We start from the raw sequence: 24,725 nt of genomic DNA, 5'->3' as shown, positions 1-24,725 counted from the left end.
TGTTTTTTGAGTAGGAGGGACATCAGGGAATCACTCTAGGACCTCATACATGCAGATTACGTGTCCTATCATTAAGTAATATTTGCAATACCCTTATTAAATTTGGGGTGACCCAGAGGAGAAAGGGATGGTAGATTTTGTCTTTGAAATTTTCCTTCCACAGCCTCCTTTTCAATCTCAACAGACTCCTTACTTTTCCATCTGGGAACTGCTCCTGATTATACAGAAACAGCAAAGGGCATCTTGATGAGCACAGGCATGAGATTCTTGTATGAAGAGCTGGAGACTGGCCAGACGCCCTTTGCCACGTGGAAGGTGCAGGCAGTTGACTTCCGCCTGGTTTTAGCAAAGGTTAATGCCAATCAGTTCAACTCTGGCTTTGAAAAAGCCTGTAACTATTTCCACAGCGCTTTCACCTGAATACCTAGTACTAGCTACATCAAAATTAGATCCTGATAATAAGCTGTCAGCACCTCAGTAGCCAAGGCAGAAGGGAATTAACTGGAAACCAGGCGTAGTTGTTTAGCTTCCTGAAGTCTCAAGGTCAGAGCCTTCTCTGGTTTCTTTTGGCCCAGCCCCAGTCAGGCTTTCAGGCATTCAGAAAATTGATTCTAATATTCTTAGGAAATGATATTTGAGGCCTACTAAATATACCTTGGGAGATTAGTTCTATTTTGAGATACCATGGTCTCAAATCTCAAAGAATGATCTCACTCAGGTCCAGTTTTCCCTGAGAAGTTTATGTTGATTTGCTATCGTGTCAAGGAAGCAAGTTATCCTCTATACATACCCCAGGCACTCAACCCTCCCCAAAGAGAGCATATTCATTCTGTACTGCTGTGAAACAAATTGCCCCAGCAGTGTCCTCTAACAAGGTTAGCTAGGTAGTTGGGGCTCAATGTGCCTCATTGTATTAACAGGATGTTGGTTTAACAGTGTGATGATGTGAAGTTAGCGCCTGGAGGACCTGCTTCCAAGAAGGCTCGCTCACATGGCCACGGAGCCTGTTCTTCCCTTTACACTCTCTCCAGAGCGTTGTTTTGGTGTCCTGGCAGCTGGCTTTCCCAGGAATGAGTGAGCACAGACAGAACAAGGAAGAAGGGACACGCCATCACTGCCTGTTGTATTTGGTGGGAGGAAATCATTAAATTCAGCCCATAATCTAAAGGGAATGAAGTTTGTTCCACCTCTTATAAGCTTATCAAAGAATCGGTAGATTTTTAAAAATCACTAGAAATACCAAAGCATTTCATTTTCTTTCTGTTTTGGTTTGGGGGCACACCTGACTGTGCTCAGTACTCCTGACTCTGGTTCAGGACTCACTCCCAGCAGTGCTCAGGGGACTATATGTGGTGCTGGATTGAACCCAGCTTAGCTGTGTGCAAGGGGAAGTACTTGACCAGCTCTACTATCACCCTGGTCAATTGCCTTATTTCTTAACAACCACTGCCTGCTGTACCAACTATTTTATTTTTATAGTAATTTTTTCTAAATGAGCCAAATACATATTTGTCAAGTGCCCAGGTAAAGAATAAAAAAGGGATACAATGAATACAATATAAAGTCTCTTTTCCATATATTAACAGAGGCTAATCTGGAGCAAAACATTTTTATGCCATCCATACTTAAAGGATTGATACAGAAACTAAAAACTACATATATTTTCAAAACAGCCATACTGGAACTGTTTCCACCTAGTGGATATAAATGGTACTAAAAGTGTAAGAAAAATAACAAAACTTGCTCCAGATACTTTTTGAGTAACAGACTTAAGTACACCTTTTTATTAATCATATCACATACCTAATTAATACCTATGACTACCTTACATCTCAATAAAATTATTTTTTTTCTTTTTGGGTCACACCCAGCAATACACAGGGGTTACTCCTGGGTCTACACTCAGGAATTACTCCTGGGGGTGCTCAGGGGACCATATGGGATGCTGGGAATCGAACCCAGGTCAGCTGCGTGCAAGCCAAATGCCCTACCCGCTTGCTATCACTCCAGCCCCCAAGATGACTTTTAAAAAGTTAAAAAAAAACCCAAAACTTGTATATATATATATATATATATATATATATATATATGTGTGTGTATGTGTGTGTGTGTGTATATATATATATATTTTTTTCACATATATTGCAACCTTTGGAATTCTCTAGGCCTACAATCTGGAGTACTGATAAAAGCCAGGAAATATTTCATTGTCCCAGCTGACTGGTGGAAGGGAGAGGAAGGTATAGGGTGAGTGAAGGGAGATGTGGGGATTTTAGCACTTGGAGAGTAGATGAAGTATGACAAATTTGAAGAGGAAAGAAAAAGCATTCCTAAACACAATAATGTAAATCAATGTTATTTCAATTTTACAAAGAGCCCCCAGCAGCCAGCTAGCAGTGCCAGCACCTCCAGATGAAGCCTTCCCTTCTTGACTGACAAGGGAGCTGACAGGAGTCGGAGCGCGGCAATGGACTCCATGAGGATTTGTAAGAATCGATAAAGCCATTCACTGCAAAGGACTGACATTCTCCATGAATCTTACTCTCCTCCGCTTCCTATCAGAAGGAACTGAGTAAGCTCATTTTTGTCAAGCTTACTGACTACAAGTAAGACATGTTGGAAGAGAGACAGAAAACAAACCAAATCCTTCTAGGACTAGATCAGGGTCGGAGCAAACAAAGCCATGTAACTGGAGCTCGTGACAGCAGCACAGGGTTCTAATGGGCTGCATTCCAAAGATTCTTTAAAAATAAAATATTCACTGAAAATATTTTTGATAAGAAAGACACTTCCAAGTTTTGTTGCTAATAAAGGTGCTTAATTATTTGGAAAACACAGCTATTCAAAATAATGAATTCCGGGGCTGGAGTGATAGCACAGCGGGTAGGGCGTTTGCCTTGCACGCGGCCGACCCGGGTTCGATTCCCAGCACCCCATATGGTCCTCTGAGCACCGCCAGGGGTGATTCCTGAGTGCAGAGCCAGGAGTAACCCCTGTGCATTGCCAGATGTGACCCAAAAAGAAAAAAAAAAATGAATTCCCTGTGGGTTCCTAACAAAGCTTGATAGACACTTCAAGCCATTAATTAAAAAAAAAATTATTACTATCACTCAAAAGTAACTTTACTACCTCTACTTATTCTATTGATAGAATAGCAAGCTCTCCGTGGCATATTCAAATGCCAAAAACAGTAACAATGATGGGTCTCATTCCCCTGACCCTGAAAGAGCCTCCAATGCGGCACTGTTGGGAAAGACGAGTAAAGAGAGTCTGCTAGAAATCTCAGGGCTAGGACAAATGGAGACGTTATTGGCGCCCGCTCAAGCAAATCGATAAACAACGGGATGACAGTGATACAGTGATACTGATTCTATGAAGTGTTCTCAGTAATTTTTCTTTCCTTTAGTTTTTAGAACTAATTCAAACTTGGTTTTATGAGATAGGTAGATTCCTCTCTATCCTCACAAAAGAAAAGTAATGTCCTTGGTCAGGAATTTCCAAATGTATACAAAGACTAAAAAGAAAGAAAGCTACAAGCCTCCCACTTAACTTTTGGCCTGTTTCTTACACCCCTAACATTTCATATAATGACACTCTTAGACCCTTTCCTCAGCTATGGCTACTTAAAAGTTTTCTTTGCATAAACCAAGGACAGTGGTTTTCAACCTCTTTACATCTGTGCACTGGCATCAGTCCATGGAACAGTGGCTTAAAATGACTGCATTTAGTGGCAATAACCTTTCAAAGAGCAGCAGAAAATTTGTGTACACTGGCATCCATCCACAGACTGAAGCCTGTAAATGGTTGCTTTAGGAAACAGACATCAGGAAATTCAATTTTTCTTCAGTCATCACAACTCTTCACAATCCTGTACAAAGGGTTCTTTGTTGTTGGTCTCTTCAAACTCTGAAAAAAATTTAATACACTTTCTTCTCCTTCCCTTTTGCTGCTACTGATACTGCAATGTAGGATACTAGCCCATTAGGTTGTGGGTGAGATCACAAGACCAGTGCCTGTGGACACACCCAATGAAATGGAGGGCAGGGCAGGGCCAGGGGTCAAACCCATGGTCTCATGGCAAGGCAGTCAAATCTACCATTTCCAGATCCTAAATTAACAATAAAACCCCATTTCTATATTGTGCTTCCTAGGCACCTTTACCTTCGTCTCTTTTTCCTGGGTACCCTTTCCTTTGTCTGTGTGTGTATCTTTCTCTCACACACACCCAGACACACACACATACATACATACGAAGACACACAAAGCTACAAAGCTCCTGGGAATATCCCAGCTTCAAATACCAATGAATTTCCTAAAAATTTTTCAGGAGTGGGGAGTTGGAGAGAGAGGGAAGGAGAAAACAGAGAAACTGACTTTATCTCAGACTGAAGAAAAATCCAAGTCAAATAAAAAAGGACGTCAAAGCCTGTAACAGATGGAGACTTGGCACTCAGTGAGCTGTTGCCATCTTCGCCCCAACTCTGTCCAATAATATTATGCCTCTAAACAATTTGTTGTTGTTCTTTGGGTTTTGGGGGCCACACCTGGATCACTCCCGGCAGTGATAAGACCATATGTGGTGCCAAGGCAAATGCCTTAATGGTGGACTATCTTTCCACTCCCGCCTCCAAATAATTTTGATGACTGGACAGTGGACCTGAATTAAAAACACTTCTGCCAAATACTAAAGTAGTGTCAAAACAGTGTCTGAAATGAGAAAAACATAACAGCACTTTTCATCTTCGTGCAGATACTCTGCCCCTCTCTCTTTTTGGTTTTGGGCCACACTGAGTTTGTACTTAAGAGTTTACTCCTAGTTTTGTGCTCAGGGATCACTCCTGGTGGGGCTAGGGGGAACAAACCTGGTGCCAGGGACCGAAGCTGCGTCAGCCATGTAAAAGGCATGTGCTCTAGCCCCGTACGATGTCTCAGACTCTCTAATTCTTAAAACATATTCTCCTTACCTATGGTAGGATGGAATGCAAAAGATAATTTGGTTCCAATTAGATCATGGGGGTGAAAAATAAACAATTAAAAAGGTCAGGGAAGATTCAATAAAAAATATTTTAAAGCACAGAACTAATTAACTCTAGAGAAGGTACATAATCCGCTGTGTCTCTTTATGGAAAAGATGATAGTGCGACTACTAATTTTGACTTAATCTTAGAGTAATTTTTTTTTTAAATTTTTATTGAATCACTATGTGGAAAGTTACAAAGTTCTCAGGTTTATGTCTCAATTATACAATATTCAAACACCGGGCTGGAGTGATAGCACAGCGGGAAGGGCGTTTGCCTTGCATGTGGCCGACCCGGGTTCAAATCCCAGCATCCCATATGGTCCCCTGAGCAACGCTAGGGGTGATTTCTGAGTGCATGAGCCAGGAGTGACTCCTGTACATTGCTGGGTGTGACCCAAAAAGCAAAAAAAAACCCCCAATATTCAAACACCCATCCCTTCACCAGTGCCCGTATTCCACTACCAAAAACCTCAGTATACCCCCCGCCCCCCCACCCCCAACTGTATAACTGATGAATTTCACTTCATTTTCTCTTTATCTTGATTACGTTCCATATTTCAACACAAAACTCACTATTGTTGTGGGAGTTTCCCCCCAAGACAGACAGCCCTACTACCAAGGAAGCATTTGATAATTAGTTTTCCATTGCTGAGAATGAAGAGATATGTAGCCCCACTACTCCAAGTACATAACTCTTTTTTTTTCCTTTTCCTTTTTTTTTTCCCCCCCCTCATCCCCCTTCCTGTGCCTCATGGTATGGTGGACGCCACACCACGTTTCTCCCTGAAAATGGGAAACAACCGGGAAGGAGGGATATTTCCTCTTCTCGGCTGGCGTGGGGCTGTTGCTTAGTTCACAGTCCAGAGAAATGGCTGCTACTTTAATAATCTCCAATATTTCAACAAAAACTCATTGTTATTATATGGAGTTTCCCCCCAAGTCAGACCTGTTAAAAAGGAACCGTTTCACATTGCTGACAATTATAGATGTTAAGTCGCGAGGATGCTACTGCATCCGCGCGGTTTTGGATTTCTATATAAAGTCCAGGGAAAATTCTGCCAGAAATTGCATAGCCCAGCTCACAGTCCCAGTGCATTGCTGTAAGAAGTCTCTGGAATCAAAGGCTTTAGGCGCAGAGGGTCCGTTTCACTCAGCAGCTCCGAGTTTATCTGGGCCGAGGGCGTGCCGGTTACACCCACTTCCCATGATTCCCTAGGAGCCCCAAGTGTAAAAATCTTATACCTCTGGGTTAGGAGTCTTAGAATGTCTCCTGCCATGTGGATGTTGCTGACGCCGCCATTTTCCATGCAGAAAGACAGGATGGGGAGGAAAGATCCACCCCCGGGCAGCACTGAGTTGTAGCCCAGCTCACAGTCGCAGTGCATTGCTATAAGAAGCTGCGCTGGGGGGCTGGGGCTGGAGCTTGGGCTTCGGCCGAGATTCCACCCGGGTGGCCATGCCTTTGCACAGCCGAGTGGATACGGAACGAGCAGGAGCCAGAGCGAGCTATATGACTTGGGGTTCCAGTGAGTGCTTGCAACCATATATCCAGACTGTGAACTAAGCTTTTGCTCCATGCTGCTCCAGGAAGGGAAATGATTCAATTTCCAACTTAAATCTCCCTGGACTTAATTACTAAAATACAGAAATTGTAAACCTTTTTACAATTTTTTAAATTTTTTATCTCTTCATTCTCATCAGTGGAAAACTAATTATCAAATATTTCCTAGTCAATAGAGTTGTATTCTTGGGGGATAAATTCCAACAAAAATAGTGAGTCTGTGTTGAAACTCCAACAACAATAGTGAGTTTTGTGTTGAAATATGGAATGTAATCAAGGTAAAGAGAAAAGGAAGTGAAATTTATCAGTCATGCAGGGAGGGGTTGGGGGGTGAAGGGTGAGATGTATACTGGGTTTTTTTGTTTTGTTTTTGTTTTTATTGGTGGTGGAATATGGGCACTGGTGAAGGGATGGGTGTTTGAGCATTGTATAACTGAGACACAAGCCTGAGAACTTTGTAACTTTCCACATGGTGATTCAATAAAATAAATTTTAAAAAAAAAAACAACATAGCAATGAAGATGTCTTTGAAACATTGAATAAACTGCTGTACATCTATGCAATGAAATTACATATAAATATAAAAAGAAATGTTATCAAACTTAGCAATATGTACTTCCATGTCTTTTTCAAGTTTGATGACATTTCATGTTCAAGTTTTGCTATTTTTAATGATTTGTGCTTTCACAATTATTTTTCTTTCTTTGTAAACCCATTTTTTTGCAAACCTTTTAATAACAAAAGTATCACTGTATCACTGTCATACAGTTGCTCATCGATTTGCTCCAGTAGGCACTAGTAATGTCTCCATTGCGAGACTTGCTGTTACTGTTTTTGGCATATCGAATACCCCACAGGTAACTTGCCAGGCTCTGCCGAGCAGGCGAGACATTCTTGGTAGCTTACCGGGCTGTCTGAGAGGGGCAGAGGAATTGAACCTGGGTCGGCCACATGCAAGGCAAACGCCTTAACTGCTGTACTAAAAGACAATCACTGAGCTATAGATATTTATTCATAAATCCAATAGATATGAGTACTCATATATATTCCATATAATCCTCACTATACAATGTACTGAAAAAAAGTTAAACTCTAAGGAAAATAAAAATTATCTCTATAAGTTAGAAGAACAAAGAGAGGACAAGAATAATGTGGAGAATAAAGCATATGTAGGGCAGGGAAACTATTCTATATGATTCTGTAGTGGTATATACATGAAATTATGCATTTGGAAAATCCATTAAATTGCATACAGCAAGAGTGAAACTTAATCTACCCAGGGATATTGATTACTGGATATATGAATATTGACTCACTAGTAATAACAAATGTACTACATCAATTAAAGAAAATTGAGGTCAAGGGAAAATAGAAACCTTCTAATCTTCCTACCTTAATTTTCCTATAAATCTCAAATTGTCCTAAAAACTAAATTTCATTATAAAAAATCTTCTGATGATATAGTTTTGTAACTATGTTAATGGACTGACTAAAAATAATTAGATAATTAACATCTAATGAAAGTGGGGCTGGAGAGATACTATAGTAGGTAAGATGCCCAGGATCAATCCTCCTCATCACAATGTCCCCGAAGTGCAGTAAGGAAAAAGCTGTAGTCAGGAATAGTCCCTAAACTTTGCTGGGTGTGTTTCAACACTGCTCCCGTAGAGGAAATGACAACCTATCTTAAAATAAAACAAATACTCAGTAGGCATCCCAAATGCTTTAACAAAGCATTGTTAACGTTCACAGGCTTCTAACATAAATGAGATTGCTGTTTCGTTAGTAATGGTGTGTGTTTTTGCTTCTCCTTAAGCTCAATAGCTTTTTAGAGTGATTGAGACATTTCTTTAAAAGAGAAGAGTTAGATATACAGGGTTCTCATTTTATTCCATATAAAAAGTATGTCCAGAGATTAAGAGAAATAGAGAAATCAATAAAAACTTTTGTACATGTCATATATACAACATATAAATTTTGGATTAATAAACTGTTCTTTGGATGGAAATCTAATATTAAAAGGGAAAATGTTCTATTTTTATTGTATTTTATTTGACTTTTATTTACTGGCTATTCATTAATTGACCAAATGTCAGAACCACTTATGATTAGACTGGTATAAATGAGTGCTTTGATTATTTACTACAAATGAATTTTTGTTAGCCAAAGATTGTTTTTGATAGTGAACCTTTGATGTATTCTGTTCTTCATACTGTTAGAGTGGAAGTGACTTTAACCCTGAACTCATGGGTTCTTGAGGATTGTATGAAAGACTTCAAATAAATAAATCTGGGTCCCTCCCTAAAAAAAAAAAAAAAAAAAAAAAAAAAAAAAAAAGATGTGTTGGATGCCCGAATGTGTTAGGTCTCTGGAATCAAAGTCTTTAGGCGAAGAGTAGAGTAATTCTTAAAGAAAATCTGTACTTTCATTCTAAATGAACCAGAATTATAAAGAATGTACCAAATTAATCTTCCCTAACCATTATGGCTATGTTTCTCTCCAGAAATAACAAAAACTGAAGGAGATAAAGATACAAAGTGCCAGCATGAGTAAGGATTTTTCCCCAAATGACTGGTATTTATACATGTGAGTTTTTCAGAGAAACATCTTCTTGCTTTTGGACTGAACCTGCAAACAAAGCACTAAAATCACTAGGTAACACTAATCATATTAACAGAGAAGAACCCCCTGTATTCACCATAATGACCAACCAAGAAGGGAGGTCATTATGGTGAAGGGAGAAAAAGAGAGGGGTGGGGAGGAAATTGGGTACACTGGTGGTGAGAAATGTACACTGGTGAAGGGATATTGGAATACTGTATGACTGAACCCAATCATGAACAACTTTATAACTGTGTCTCTCACTGTGATTAAATTAAAGAAAGAAAGAAACAAACCATAAAAAAGGGGTTAAAGTGCTTGCCTTTCATGCTGCTGAGCTGGGTTCAATTTCCAGCACTCCACATTGTCACTATCTGGAATGATCCCTGAGCACAGAGCCAGGAGTAAACCCTGGGAACAGAGATATGGCCCCATCCCTCCTCCTCTCAAAAGAAACAAGAAATGGAAATAGTTACTAACTACAGATGTATTATTAGATTCTAATTATCAGAAATCTGTTAGTAAAGTATACACATGGCTTTTTATCTCACAATTAATCTGAAAGTGAAAATTACCCATCTCATGAAAAATTCTGGACATTAGTATAGAAAAAAAGGTATTTATTGTGATTTTTTCTCCTGTGACATACGACTGCTTAACTTTCCTAGCTCGCCAAACGATACAGTTGCCGAACCTCTTTCAGCTGGTTTTGCCTGAAAATAATAAAAAATTTAAGATATCAGAAACAGTCATGATTCAATCCCTTAATAATATTAAAGAATCCCCCATTCTAAGTTAGTATAAAATAAGTCAAATGAAAACAAGAAACCACTAAGAAAAGTGATTTGTCTGATTGTCACCTGTGAATCATGGTACTTCCATCCAATCATGTAATAGATCTGATATGTAGCAGGCACTGAACCATCTTCATTTCTGTACATTTCTACAAATAAAAAAGAAATGGCTTAAATCCATTCTCATTTGCATAACTAAGTTTTCAACACTGGCATCTAAAAAATATTGCACTACATTTTATTTTGTACTTGAACCTTATCACAATAATCATCAAGTCTTCTGTAGTAAATGAGGTTTAGTAGCCCCCTCCCTTGGCAAGCATATAACATTTACTTCATATTACTTGGTCCAAAAAATTAAAAAAATAGCAAATATAATTATTAGAAAAATATTTCAATAGGTCAATTTGTGACAATTCATATGTTTTTAACCTTTCTTTATCTAGTACAATCATATATATACCATTAGTGAGTGCAAAGTTCAATACGACATGGTAGGAAGTTTCTCCTGTCCTTTACAGGAGCTCTTTCGGGGCTGTAGCAATAGTACAGCGGGTAAGGCGTTTGCCTTGCACGTGGCCAACGCAGGTTCGATTCCCGGCATCCCATATGGTCCCTAAGCACTGCCCGGAGTGATTCCTGAGTGCAGAGCCAAGAGTCAGCCCTGAGCATCGCCAGGTGTGACCCAAAAAGCCTAAATAAATAAATAAATAAATAAATAAATAAATAAATAAATAAGCAAGCAAGCTCTTTCAATGCATCTTGCAAAAGTGGTTTCAAGGCTGTAAATTCCCTAAGCTGTTGTCTATCCATGAAGTTCTTTAGAGTTTCTTCAAAATCTGAATGATAATTTAGCAGGATAGATTATTCTTGGTGAAGTGTTCAGTTTTTTGAGTTTTGGTAATATATTTTTAAATTCTTCTGGCTTGTAGTTTGATAGATCTGTACATCTTATGGGCTTTCCTTTGTGTAAGTTCCTTTTCTGATCTTGTTGCTCTCAACATCCTGCTTCTATCTTTATATTTTGTCATTTTGAGTACAATGTGTCTGGAGTCTTCCTAATTGGGTCTATTTTCACTGGGACCTTTCAGGTCCCTTAAATCTCAGTGCCTATAATCCTCAGGCTAGTGGGGAAATCTTATTGATGATTTCTTTTAACTATTGTTCTTCACCTTTGCCTTTCTGTTCTCAGGGACTCCAACAATTTTATACTATTTCTCTTGAACTAATCCCATAGTTCTCTAGTATGTGGTCATTTCTCTTCAGACTATTTTCCACTTTCAGCTATTTAACTGTTTCCTTCATCTCATCTTGGAGCTCCTCAATACTCTGCTCAGCATGTTGCTCTGCTGTTCAGAGCTTCTATTAACTTCTTTTAAATCATCTACCACGTTCTTCATTTCTGTCATTTCTGACTGCAATAGCTTTTTCATTTTGACTCTGATACTTGTTTGTATTTTGCTGACTGCCTGTGCTATGGTTCCTTTGAACTCACTGAACACCTACATCATAGTGTTATTAAAGACTATCTGAAGATATACTGGTGTTGTTCATGTCTTTGATATTGTTTTTGCTCCCTGAGCTTGGTGGGTTTCTATGTGTTTTCCTATTGGTTTTCTAGTGTTCTTGTTATACTGGGGTGAGTTTCTATAGATAACCCCCCACCCCAATCCATCTCCAAGATAGTGGTGAAGGATTAGCTAGAGGTTGCTGTCTTTTTTCCCTGTCCTCACAGAATGACAGAAAGAGTAGCTGTGAGCAGCATGTAATTTGTTGAGTAGATTTATCGCACAGCCATATAAGCAGTACACTATATTGTATTAAATGATTTGAATTTTCTTATTTACTTAGTTTAAAATCATATAGTAATTAATTACTGCAAATTGACTTTTTTAGTTATCTTCCAATAATCCCATTTGCCATTTAAGTTTTGCTGGAGCAAGCAAAACAAAATAAATTTGTTTATATGCCTGCCAAGGGGGCATGTTGGAGTATGACAGGGGCCTGAGGACAATGGTGGTGAGATTGGTGTTGCAACATCGAATGCCTAAAACAAGTCCATCATGAAAAACTTTATGAATCAAGGTGTCCTAACTAAAAAAATAAAAAATACTACTAATAAAAAGAACTGAAAAATAAAATTCAGTTTTAATTTTTTTATTATTTTATTTTTCAGGTTCAAATCTGAAAACGTGCAAGCAGTGAAAAATAAAAGCTGCTCAATAAAAATCATGTCTCCTAGGGTTGGAAAGATAGTACAGATCGAATCTGAACTGGATTTGATCCTGGGTACCAGTACCACACATGGTCCCCCGAGTCCTGACAAAAGTGAGCCGTACCCCAAAAATCATCCCTCTCAAGACAAATAGATATGAAGCAATTGAGAGGATTCTGAGAATGGCTCATGAGACATACCCTTACCACTGAGAAGTCAACAGGAAAGAAACAGTAAGGTCAGCTGGGAAAAGTGACATGGAGCTAAAAAATGTACTTCTGAGAGAATGAGAAATCTGACTGCAACTTACAGAAAACTGCACGGAGATTCTTTGGGGACAGATCTAGATTGAAGGAAAGAGGGCATCCCTGGGGTGGCAAGCACCAATAATCCCAGTGCAGGGGCAAGGGGGATCGCTCACAGGGGCTATAGTTCGTGGCTGGTATGCACAGGGACCCAGCTTCCATCCCCAGCATCTCATCCCCTCCTTAGATTTGGTCTTATTGGTGCTTGCCACCCCAGGGATGCCCTCTTTCCTTCAATCTAGATCTGCCCCCAAAGAATCTCCGTGCAGTTTTCTGTAAGTTGCAGTCACATTTCTCATTCTCTCAGAAGTACATTTTGTAGCTCCATGTCACTTTTCCCAGCTGACCATACTGTTTCGTTCCTGTTGACTTCTCAGTGGTAAGGGTATGTCTCATGAGCTGGGTCCCTGTGCATACCAGCCACGAACTATAGCCCCTGTGAGCGATCCCCCTTGCCCCTGCACTGGGATTAAAGAGATAAAAGTGACAGTGTGCAAAACTCTCGGGACGTACAGGTCGAAGAGTGGTGAGCAACGTTACCTTTATACACGGCTGCAGCTGCCAGCATCGTGTCCCGGTGCAGCAGGGCCTTTCTGTTCCAGGCACAGTTGCTCTCGCCCATACCTAAACGTAGACTACAGGCAGTTTTAGATAATACTGAGCAGCTCAGTATCAAAGACTTGCACCATCACATCTCCACAATATAGCCATCCCCATTCTCTCAGACAGTTATGTGAAATAACTTAACTTGGCAGGGCTGCTTAATGATTCCCAGGCAAAGCAACCCGAAGCTTCTTAGATACCAAGACAAGTGAAGAAAGCAATTCTCGGCTGCCGAGATGTGACCCCGGGGGCCGCACGCGCGTGCGGCTCCTCTGCAGCTGCACGAGCGTGAATCCAGACCCAGCGGAACCAACTTCAACATGGGCAGCTCCTTGCAGATTGTCTCCAGCAGAGAACTAAGCTGCGACCCCATGCCCGCCCAGGAGGGGAAAGGTATTTCTCTCTCTCGCCTGTCCCTTCCCAGGGATGAAGGGCGTGGGGACCACCATATTATGATGACCACAGATGGGGTTTACAAGCTTGCAATGATCGAATATCTGGAAGAAATCTCCCTGGACTTAGTTGTTAAAGTACAGAAATACAAAACCACGCAGCCGCTAATGCGGCCGCACAACCCTATTTCTCTTCACAACAGGTCTGACTCTAGTGGGGTGCTCCTAATAATAATGGTGAGTTTGTGTTGAAATATTGAATGTAACCAAAGTAAATAGAAAGTAAAGTGAAATTTATCAGTTACAAGGGGGGGGTGCGGGGGTGGGCGGGATGGGAGTTGTACTGTGTTTTTTTTTTTTTTTGTCTTCGGTGGTGGGATATGGGCACTGGTGAAGGGATGGTTGTTTCAGCATTGTATGACTAAGACTTAAGCCTGAAAGCATTGTAATTTTCCACATGGTGATTCAATAAAATAAAATTTAAAAAATTTAAAAAAAAATGGAATCAATTCTCTAGAGGTAAACCCATTAGTAGGCTTTACTTGCAGTCTTCACTTTATTAAGACAAGTGAAAGCAATTTTCAAGAAGTAAACCCATAAGCAGGGTTTTATAAGCAAGCCGGGAAACAGAAAAGTGATTGGCCCCCCAGGTTAAGACATCATCATAGGGCCAGAGCAATAGTGTGCTGGGTAAGATGCTTGCTTTGCACATGGCCAACCTGGATTCAATATTCAGCATCCCAAATGGTCCCCTGAGCATGACCAGGGGTAATTCCTGAGTGCAAAGCCAGGAGTAGCCCCTGAGCGTCACTGGATGTGGCCCAAGCTCTCCACTTCTCCCCCAAAAAGACATCATAGCAGGTAAGTACATTTTATTTATCTATTTTACTTATTTGTGCCAGATTATTGAACCTAGAGTGTTCCACATGCAAAATGCTCTATCACTGAGCTATATCCCAGGCCCTGCAAGTGCATTTCAAATGAGAACAGGTGGGCCAGTGGCTCATAGACTCAGAGCACAAGGTCCACATGCAAGAATGCAGGTTCAAAAACTGGCACTGCAAGATCCCTGAGCAAAGGAATCTGTCCAAAAAATAAATATATGTACAGATAATCAGCTGACGACTGTACCATCCCGCAATGCCTCACAACCTCTAAGTCATGAATTTAAGTATGACTTGCAAAATTTAGGTTTCAAATCATGAAACCTTGACAATAGCTTGAAGACACAATCAACAGCAACAAGAATACTGTGCTTTTAGAGTTTACAGTATTTTACTAATCCCACATTAGAGAAAAACCTTTCCAGCTCAGTGGCTACTCCAGGTGGTGCTCAGGCAACCATGAAGTGCTGAGGTTTTAGGGACTGAAGCTAGGGGCTCTCGCCCTTTTAGCTATCTCCCCAGACCTAATGTTAAAATATTTTACATTTATTCTCTGGACTGGAGCAATAGCACAGCGGTTGGGCATTCACCTTTCACGCGGCCGACCCGAGTTCGATTCCTCTGCCCCTCTCGGAGAGCCTGGTAAGCTACCGAGAGTATCGAGCCCTCGTGGCAGAGCCTGGCAAGCTACCCGTGCATATTGGATATGCCAAAAACAGTAACAATAAGTCTCTCAATGAGACGTTACTGGTGCCCACTCGAACAAATCAATGAACAACGGGATGACAGTGACAGTGACATTTATTCTCTATATACCAGTGTTATTCAACCTTATTACACCTGTGGACCAGCACCTGTCCTGCATACCAGTCCACAGACTGGCAGTTAGAAACCATGTTGTTAGACCAGTGGTTTTCAACCTTTCTATACCCAAGGACCATGGCTATATACCACATCAAAGGTTCATAAATTTATTTGGCCTATTGTTTCTATTTCAAAAAAACATTCACCAAGCACTCTCTTTAAATATCTACCTTCTTTTTTGTTTGTTTTTGGGTCACACAACCAGTGATGCTCAAATGTTATTCCTGGCTCTGTGCTCAGAGACCATATCTGGTACCGGACATCAAACCCAAGTCAGCTACATGAAAGACAAGTGCCTTACGCTCTGGACCAAGGCTTCAGCCTTTTAAAAAGTAACAGTTACTAAGTTCTTAGCAGTCTTAGAAAACAATCAGTAAATAAGCTGCAATAACGATATCTTTTCTACTCTCTCAACCCAAAACTTCTTATAATTCCCTAACATGACCAATCTCTGTACTAATATTCTGTATCCTCTAAGTATAACAGCCCGAGATCATAAAGATGGACAAACTAAAAGACTAATCACCAAGAAAACGGCGAATCATATTTCCTGCTCTCAGAAATCTGTGAGACGGTCTTAAGAGAATCACTCAGGCTCAGACTTCATGATTTCTAATGGCTTCTTCTGCTAACACTGGAACTTCGACGTACACTCAAATTTAAAATTTCTCTTCTGTAGGGTATCAAGCTAAGGAGACAGCTCCAGGCTGCAGTGCCTTCCCCACCCCTTCCCCTCTTTCTTAATCTAACTTCTTTAACAAAATCTTCCAATTTAGGAGAGGGAGGAAGGGAGGGAGTCAGGAAGGAAGGGAAGGAGAGAGGGAAGGAAGGTGGGAAGGAAGAAAGGGAGGAAGGAAAGGAGGAAGGAAGGAAGGAAGGAAGGAAGGAAGGAAGGAAGGAAGGAAGGAAGGAATGAAGAAGGAAGGAAGGAAGGAAGGAAGGAAGGAAGGAAGGAAGGAAGGAAGGAAGGAAGGAAGGAAGGAAGGGAGGAAGGGAGGAAGGGAGGAAGGGAGGGAGGGAGGAAACTTCCTATGTGACATCAAAGCTGAATGGGGACTCAGCTTGAAGAATGCACTGCTGAAGGCTGTGGTGGTTTCACTGCTGCTCAACTCCCTGTTTCGAGAGCTTCTCACACATTAAATATAGGTAACCAAAGAAAAAGAGGCTAAAAAAAAAAAAACCCAAAATGTAAATACACAATGCACTAGAAATCCTGAAATACCTTCTCAATGACCAGTACTAAAATATGCTGAGATCATTAGAAATTATGCTCTTTTTGGTCAGCCCTAGGTCTACACACCATGTAGAAATTCAGCGTACTCAATGCTGTATCAAGTAACTGCTTTGAGGGCAGTTTCCCTTTCCTTCAGAGAGAAGACCAACACGAAACTTCCCTTGTGAAAGCACTGTGCTGTGTGTGGCATAAAGTCATTTAAACTACTGAACTCACTTCTGCCATTTTCAAAATGAAACCACAAGGAAGACAGATGCAGAAAATTCTGACAAGTTCTGGGCTTTACAGAAAAATCCAGCCAGCAAGGAACTGTTTAAGACTCTCACAGTGTTTTTAAGGTTAAGTTCAACTGCATATTAGAAGGAACTAGTTTATTATGGTTTATTAGGAATAATACTGTTCAAGACAAAAAGAAACAGAACTGAACTTACCTCAAAATCACTGTGAAACCCTTCAAAAGTTTTCATGCATTCACTGGCTGATATGCAACTTGTTTGTAAAATTAGGTCAACATTCTGGACCTTTTTTCTGCGAAATTAATAATAAAATGGTCGTTTAAATGAGATATACCACAACCATCAAGAAAGAAAAGTCCAACACAATGAAAAATACCAAAAATCAATTTGAAGGTAACATCATCATACATGTTACCATAATCATGTTACTATCACGCAATGCAGCAAACCTGGTGTCTCTCAGGTACCTCCCCAACCCCTCCTCTCCTCAGTTCTCTCTAATTTCTTCAGGCAAGAGTGATTGAGAGTTCAGGATTGGACTCGAGCTACCAACTTCAACTTAAATCCAAAACCCACCACTTAATACATTATCTTGGGCAAATTCCTACATTATCTCTGCCTTAGTTTCATCATGCATCATGAGAGATATTGATCATATTCAGCCTTAAATTCCAGAAAATTGGTCTGATAGGGGCTAGAGAGGTAATACGGCAGGTAGGGTGTTTGTCTTGCATGTGGCTAACGTGGTTCAATCCCCAGCCTTCAATATGGTTTCCAAAGTGCCACCAAGAGTGATCCCTGAACACAGAGCTACAAGTTCTTGAGTTTTGCTGGGTGAAGCTCCCCCAAAACAAACAAACAAAACTAACAAATATACACAGTACTGGAGAAAGTGAGCACAAAAATTCATCTCTTCTCTGCACAAATTTCTTCCAACACTAGGTAAGATTCACCTGATGAAATCAAGAAGACTCTGATGAACTATTGTGTACCATTACCCATAACTCCCTTTCTATGCATGCAAGCAACAGTGAATCACAATACAGCTCCATAAATAGGAATGTAAAGGAAGTGCATGGCCTTTTCTGTCTCATTTAATCAAGCCATTTCCTCCGCATAAAATGCAACATCCCAAGCCTCCACCCATGCCTACATTCTCTAGACAAACTAATTTTAGTTTAAATGTTGCTTTTCTCTTCTGATCATGCTTACCTGACTCCCCGAGGACTTGGGAACATTTCCTGTTTCTCACTGTATCTTAAAACACAGTAAGGTGCCTGTTTCTCTCTTTACTATAAATTCCTGCTTCTCACTTTACTATAGAAGCTCCCTAAGATCTCACATTATGCATTTCCATCACTGGCTCAGGGGCTAGCCATGGTATTTGTTCAATAAAGTGAAGTAAATGAATATAGCAAGTCAAAGTTTACATTATTTCATTAAATATACTAATTATTTCTAAGTAATTCCTTTTAATCTTCCTAAAAAGACATCAAAGATTAAGAATCATGACAGTAAAGACTGTTCCGTAAGAGTAAGAGAAGAACTGACAAACTTAACAAACAGGCAAGGGTTCTCACAGATATATGTCCTTCGGATCCCTAAGAGAAGAGCAGCTATCAATGAGGAACAACGAGAAAGGGGCATAAGACAATCTTATAGGGCTAGAAATATTTCATACCCTGATATGAATATGGATTAAAATATACAAGTTACACACTTAAGATTACTGCCAACTCCAAGCACACACATATACACACAAACACATACTCGCACACATATGCAAAAAGCAACCTAGGACTTCAAATTAAAATGAACTTAAATTTGGCGTGATCAGAAAGAAGACACTTTTTCTCTACCTCAATTTGCTCAAGTATAAAATTAGGATATTAGAAAAATAGAATCGCAACTACCACCCAAAAGTACTCCACTTTTTTTTTTTTTTTCTTTTTGGGTCACACCTGGTGGTGCACAAGGGTTACTCCTGGCTCTGCACTCAGGAATTGCCCCTGGCTGTGCTCATATAGGATGCTGGGAATCGAACTCAGTTTGGCCGAGTGCAAGGCAAACGCCCTACCCGCTCCAGCCCCCAAAAGTACTTTACTTTTTTTTTTTTTTTTTTTTGCTTTTTGGGTCACACCTGGCTCTGCACAGGGGTTACTCCTGGCTCTGCACTCAGGAATTACCCCTGGCGGTGCTCAGGGGACCATATGGGATGCTGGAATTTGAACCCGGGTCGGCCGCGTGCAAGGCAAACGCCCTACCCGCTGTGCTATCTCTCCAGCCCCCAAGTACTTTACTTTTAAATAGGTGGGCAGCAACCCTTTCCTACTAGTAGGTCTAATTTCCAGTTTCTTTCCCTTCCTTTCTTGAAATGAATCATAGGCATGCCACTTATTGCACAGCAGAATGAAGATAAACGCTATATTTAAAAAACACTTTTATCACCAAAATCTGAATGATTAACCATTAGCCCATCTCTAATGCTCAAGCCTTTGGATGAAGGCTCTCTGTGATTCTATCCAGGGCATCTCAAGGCTGGGTTCAGGAAGGGCTGCAGGATTTCAAATGCTCCTCTGCCATCCTGGGCACGCATGCTACAGTTACCAACTGAACTAAATTACAATGAATACGTGACCACAAGACTGAATTTTCAGCAACACATATTTCACCTTGTAAACCTCACTGGAGCACTAAGTCAGAGAAAGTGAGGTCAGGGATAAATGGACTTTGTTACAAACGGGCAGGTTTAAGGAGTAGAGTGAGTTTAGACCATGCCAGAGTGGGGATGTGGCTCAGTGGCAGAGCCTTGCACATATGAGAGCCTGTATCTAATCCCTGGCACCACCTATACACACAAAAAAGATGGCATTAGGCCAAAAGGCAAGAATTTTCGCACCAGGAGAAAGCTGACAAGATTAGTGCACATGCCATGCATGAGAGAGGTCCTGGGTTCAATTCCCAGCACTGCATACCCCAACCCCTCCGCACCACTGCGCCCAAGCAGCATGACACCATGGGGCTGTGCATGGAACTCAGGCTCCTTGGCCAAGGACTGGTGGGAGTGGCCCACGGGTCTCTATTTCTCTATACCACGAGCAAATGAGAAGAATTAGCAGCACCTCCATCCTTCCATTCAAAACATTAAAAAAAAAAAAGGCAAGACAGGAAATAGAGACCTCAATGTAGAGACTTCAATAATTCTCTTGCTTTAAATCTTAGCGTTTTCTCAAGAATCAGATTAAGGTTCCCCTCGGAAAGTAATTCTGGTCATGGAATACACCTTTAATCCCACTGGTGTCCATCATCCACAGAAACTATTTAGGTCAGTTATGTAATAAAAGATTCAAACTTCACACTCTCAATAAGGTGAGTTGAAGCTCCCTAATTAAAAAAAAAAAACACTTCCCCAACATCCATCTCAGTGGACATTCTTTAATTCTATAGACCTCAACTCTTTGGGAGCAGGAGGCAGTTTCTTCTTTCTGCGTGCCACACCCGAGGTGCACAGGGCTAAGGCCCCTCTCTAATTTTTCCATCTCTCACCTCTCCTTGCATCTACTTTTGGAGAAGATAAGAGACATGCTGTCTCCCATCTCTCACCTTCCACCTAGTTCTCAACCTACTCTCATCTCTTCTACTCCTATTACGCCAACAAATGAGTTATTACCAGAGACAGCAATAACCTTGTCTCTAAATCTAATGGGCTGTCGTTTCGGTCAGCACCTCACTTCTCAGCAGTGCCTGATGCTTCTGAATACTTTATTCTACCTCTGCTCCTTGGTTTAGGTCAATGTCTCCCAACGTAGGTGATACAGACTTCAACCCTAAGGGGTGCTATAATAATGAAGGGAGGGAGGAAGGGAGGATCAGGTGTAATTGGGGGACACTTTCTGTTTAATTCCATTAAATAAGGTAGATGTTCTGGGATGGTCTGAGGGATTTTTTTCTCTGAAAAGTAAGGGAAAGTCGGTGAAACAGTTTGGGAGCATCTGTTTAGACAAAACCATTTATTTCCCCACTACTGTTCATTAAGAGCTTTGGGGCTGGAGTGATAGCACAGCGGGTGGGGCGTTTGCCTTGCACGTGGCCGACCCGGGTTCGATTCCCAGTGTCCCATATGGTCCCCTGAGCGCCGCCAGGGATGACTCCTGAGTGCAGATCCAGGAGTGACCCCTGTGCAGAGCCAGGTGTGACCCAAAAAACAAAAAAAAAAAAAAAAAAAAAAAAAAAGAGCTTGCTGAGTTACTTCTCAATCTCTCTGCAGGTACATCTTTTATTGAGTCCCTCTGCTAGGTCCCAAAAGGCTCTGACCAGGTCACATTCTCTTCCCACTCCAGACTTTTACCGAAGACAATTGCTTCAAACACCATCCACTCACCCATATTTCCAAACAAGCTAGTCACTTCTATTCACATACCTCACTATACTTGACAATTCCTCTTAGTATTTCAAAAGCTCTTCAAATCCAACATATCCAAATATGAGCTTAAGAGCAGATACCTCTGCCCATACATTGGCATACCTCTTCTATTTCCTTCATTAACAAAGGGCACAATTTATCTGGTTATGCATACTAGAAACTCAGCAGTCATGTTTGAAATGTCTCTCATTCATGCATCCACACCTACTTCACTAGAAAGAACTGTCAAATTTATCTCTAGAATTCATTCACTTCTCTACATCTCTAGCGACACCACCTTAATCCAAAACATCATTTTCAGTGAGCCTTACACCTACCTCAATGTCTAGTTTGTGTCCTTTGGTTCTATTGAAAATATAAAGCTAGTAGATGACCACCCTCCTCCCTCACTGTGCTTCCTCCATTAAAATGCCTCTGCAGGTGCTTTAAAGTAAAGGCAAACTTAACAAGGATTTTAAGATCTTGTTTAAACTCTAGCTCTTATTTACCCACCAATTTAATCGCTTTTCATTCCCACTCTCTAGCTCAAGAACTCTTCTTTCCATTATTACCAGGCTTTCTCAGAACAGGGTCTTTGCAAATGAAGTTCTGGTTTGGCTTTTCTCTGCTCTTCACCTAGCTACCTTATTTTCATTTTTTCAAGAGCACAGTTATCACTTCTGCAAGCCAACACTTTGTTAACTCTTCCAGATTATCCCGACAAAATTTAAATTTTGCAAATTTACCCCGCAACCTTCTTTCTTGTGCCTATATTTGAGCTGCAAATCATTACCTGAGTCCACCACTGCTGTACTCTACCAGACTCAAATGCAAACTTCATAAAAGACCTACTTTTTACAGGCTGTCAGAGCACTATATACCACTGTCAGAGCTGACCACAATTCTAATTTAACACTCATCGTTGTGCAACTGTGTGACCCTGGCCATATATCATATCCTAAGCTCCACGTGTGAAGAGGCTGATTTCTCCTCACCAATGTATCCCTAATGTTAAGCCCCAGTGCCTTGCCAGAGTTGCTTCTCAAAAAGCTGACTCAAATGGAGTCTAAAAATTCTTTGAAGTTCTTATTACCTTGTAAATCTTCCATCAATTCGAACATTCCAGGATAGTTAACTTGTATCTCATCAGTGTCCTATTTAAAAAGAAAAAGGAATATTCATTCAACCTGGTTAAAAAAATTAAAAAATTGAGAAACAAAAAAACAACTCCTAGATTTCAAAAGTGGTAAAAATTACCCACATCAATTTTTTGCAGTAAGCACCATTATTCTCTATAGGATTCTTCAGCTGACAAGTAGCTAGCTTATGCCTGATTTATTTCAAACGGAAGAATACATTTTTACCATTCTAAAAAAAAATCTTCCTAAGTACCGTCAATTATAGTTCTCTCCTTGGGAACAACAGAGAGAAAATCTATTTAATATTTTGAAAACTATTTCCCTCTTCCTTGAGTCTTTGAAAACACTTCAAGGATACCACCATTTGACAGTGATGGAGGAGGGACCTTACATACTCTGACATTTCTCTAAAGAGTTCTTATCAATCATTCTTGAAAGACGATGCTCAGAACCAAGCTAAACAGGGTGACCTTCCAGGTCATTTTCTGTCTACTTCTAGCATGCAACAGTGCAGCACTGGCTTGCTTCGAAGATGGGAACATCACTGACGGCTCACAGTTTATATTTCAAATATACCGCCAAGTGTGATGCGTGTTCTTTCTAATGACTGACATCTGATTATTTTTGATACATTGACAGAGACCACTGATGATTTTCAAATATTCCACATGCTCTTTTTTCTCTTTCTCGACACATCTCACCCCCAGTTATTTCAGGGGTTGAAGAGAAAAGGTAGTAGAGACCTCATGAGCTCTTCCCAGCTGTCGTTCCGGCTGCATTAGCCTCACAGAAGTGCTTCTCAACCTTTTTCCAACTGTGTTTTTCTGATCTTGTTTCTTTCTTGTGACTCCACAGTCCTGGTTAGCTCCCTTGTCTCATGTCATGCCCCTCCATTTATGGCATTTTTACTTGAAACCCCCACCCTTAGAGAATATAAGAGCCAAACAGCAAAACTACAAGATGGAAATGGGCTGCCCAACCAGCATGAGCCTGTGCTGCTATAAAATGTTATGCCAAGCACTAATGTGTAGGCACTTATCTTTATTGGAAACTAGCCCCAAATTCAGGGCACCCACTTTAAGTATGCTATCCAAGTACCGCAAGGATCTCAATTTCAGAAAATACTTTTGAAATGCCTAAATAGTTTCAGGTTCTATAACTTTTAACTATTACTTCCAATTTTGGCCCCAGAAATGCAGATTCTTTTACCCAACAATTTCAATGCTAGAAATTCCCAAATTATGTGGAATAAAATTTGCTACAGTACTGCTTTAGCATATAAATATTAACATATATATATGGCAACAATCTTATATACATAAATACAGGACTGGCTAAAGAAAATATATCCCTTCAACAAAATACTAAATAGTTATAAAAAGGGATAATTGTTACAGGGGTAGATCTTCAAGATATTACTGAGTATAAAAACAGAACAAAATCTATACTAAAAAATGAGTGCATACTGCACTTTAGGTTCATTTTTGCATTTAATTTTTTTCAGTTAAATTTCAGTGAGGATAAAAAGCTCACCCACGTGAGGTGGGATACTTGCTCCACTGCTGGGTCATATTCCCAGTCCTCATATAGTAGATTTCAATAATAAAACTATACTCTGGCCCATGAGAAAAATTCTGAAAGGTTACACAAAGAGAGGGGGTCATCTAAGGGAAGAGGAATGGGATGTCAAAATTCAGGAAGAGACTTCCATTTTAGACCTTCACTACTTATTTCATTCTACGTCAAGTTTTTAATTTCCCCTTATTGAAAAAATACATACATGAAACTTTTTACAAAGATCATCTGTGAGCAAACTACCTTATCTATTCATTTTTCTATATTAAGGGTTTCTTTCTAAAAAGTGATCCTAAAAAAAGTTCTTTTCAAGCTGAGACCTAATCATTAAGCAATATCCTTTGAAAATACTTCAAAGACACTAAAAGCACCGTCTCCATTTCAATTTAGTATCATAATAATTTCTTAAGTCCTATTCAAATATGGACAGTAAAAAGCTTTTCTCCTACTAAATGACTATGAGCAATATTCTAAAAGAAAATGAGCTTTATTCTGAATGCAAATTAACTGAAAATAAATCAGAGTCATGCAAATGCAACTTTACATACCAATTTGACTTGATTTCACTTTAAAAATTAAATTCATTACAGCATGAAACTAATATATTAATGTCATGTGCAACAAAAATCTGTATGATTGATCAAATAAAAGTCTTAACAGGTGAGATTTCAGAAAATGAATTAGGACACAATGTTAACAGATTTTTGCAATAGTGTATATGTCCCAGGGGCTGGAGCAATAGCAGTCGGAAATGCGTTTGCCATGCTCTTGGCCAACCCTGGTTTGATTCCCAGCATCCTACATGGTCCCCCCAAGCATCTTTATTCCTAAGTGTAGAGCCAGGTGTTAACCCCTGTGCATTGCCAGGTATGACCCAAAAAGGAAAAAAAAAAAAGGGTG

At 40.2% G+C, this 24,725-nt stretch overlaps 1 protein-coding gene across 3 annotated transcripts in view; it reads right to left on the bottom strand.

Moving 5' to 3' along the window:
• Positions 1 to 9,789: 9,789 nt before the first annotated feature.
• The window catches only part of NDUFAF5 (NADH:ubiquinone oxidoreductase complex assembly factor 5), a 41,111-nt gene continuing 26,175 nt past the window's right edge, over positions 9,790 to 24,725 (bottom strand). For all 3 annotated transcript variants that reach the window (XM_055131109.1, XM_004610974.2, XM_055131108.1), the window contains 4 exons: positions 22,205 to 22,265; positions 13,037 to 13,120; positions 10,043 to 10,125; positions 9,790 to 9,895 (listed from right to left, as the gene is read on the bottom strand). In XM_055131109.1, coding sequence (XP_054987084.1) covers positions 9,803 to 9,895; positions 10,043 to 10,125; positions 13,037 to 13,120; positions 22,205 to 22,265 — 321 coding nt within the window. In that variant the 3' untranslated portion in view covers positions 9,790 to 9,802. The remainder of the gene's footprint in view (positions 9,896 to 10,042; positions 10,126 to 13,036; positions 13,121 to 22,204; positions 22,266 to 24,725) is intronic.

Source organism: Sorex araneus, chromosome 3, assembly GCF_027595985.1.
Source record: "Sorex araneus isolate mSorAra2 chromosome 3, mSorAra2.pri, whole genome shotgun sequence".
Lineage (NCBI taxonomy): Eukaryota > Metazoa > Chordata > Mammalia > Eulipotyphla > Soricidae > Sorex > Sorex araneus.
The sequence above is the reverse complement of the archived record's forward strand: the minus strand, read 5'-3'. Positions and strand labels throughout refer to the sequence as shown.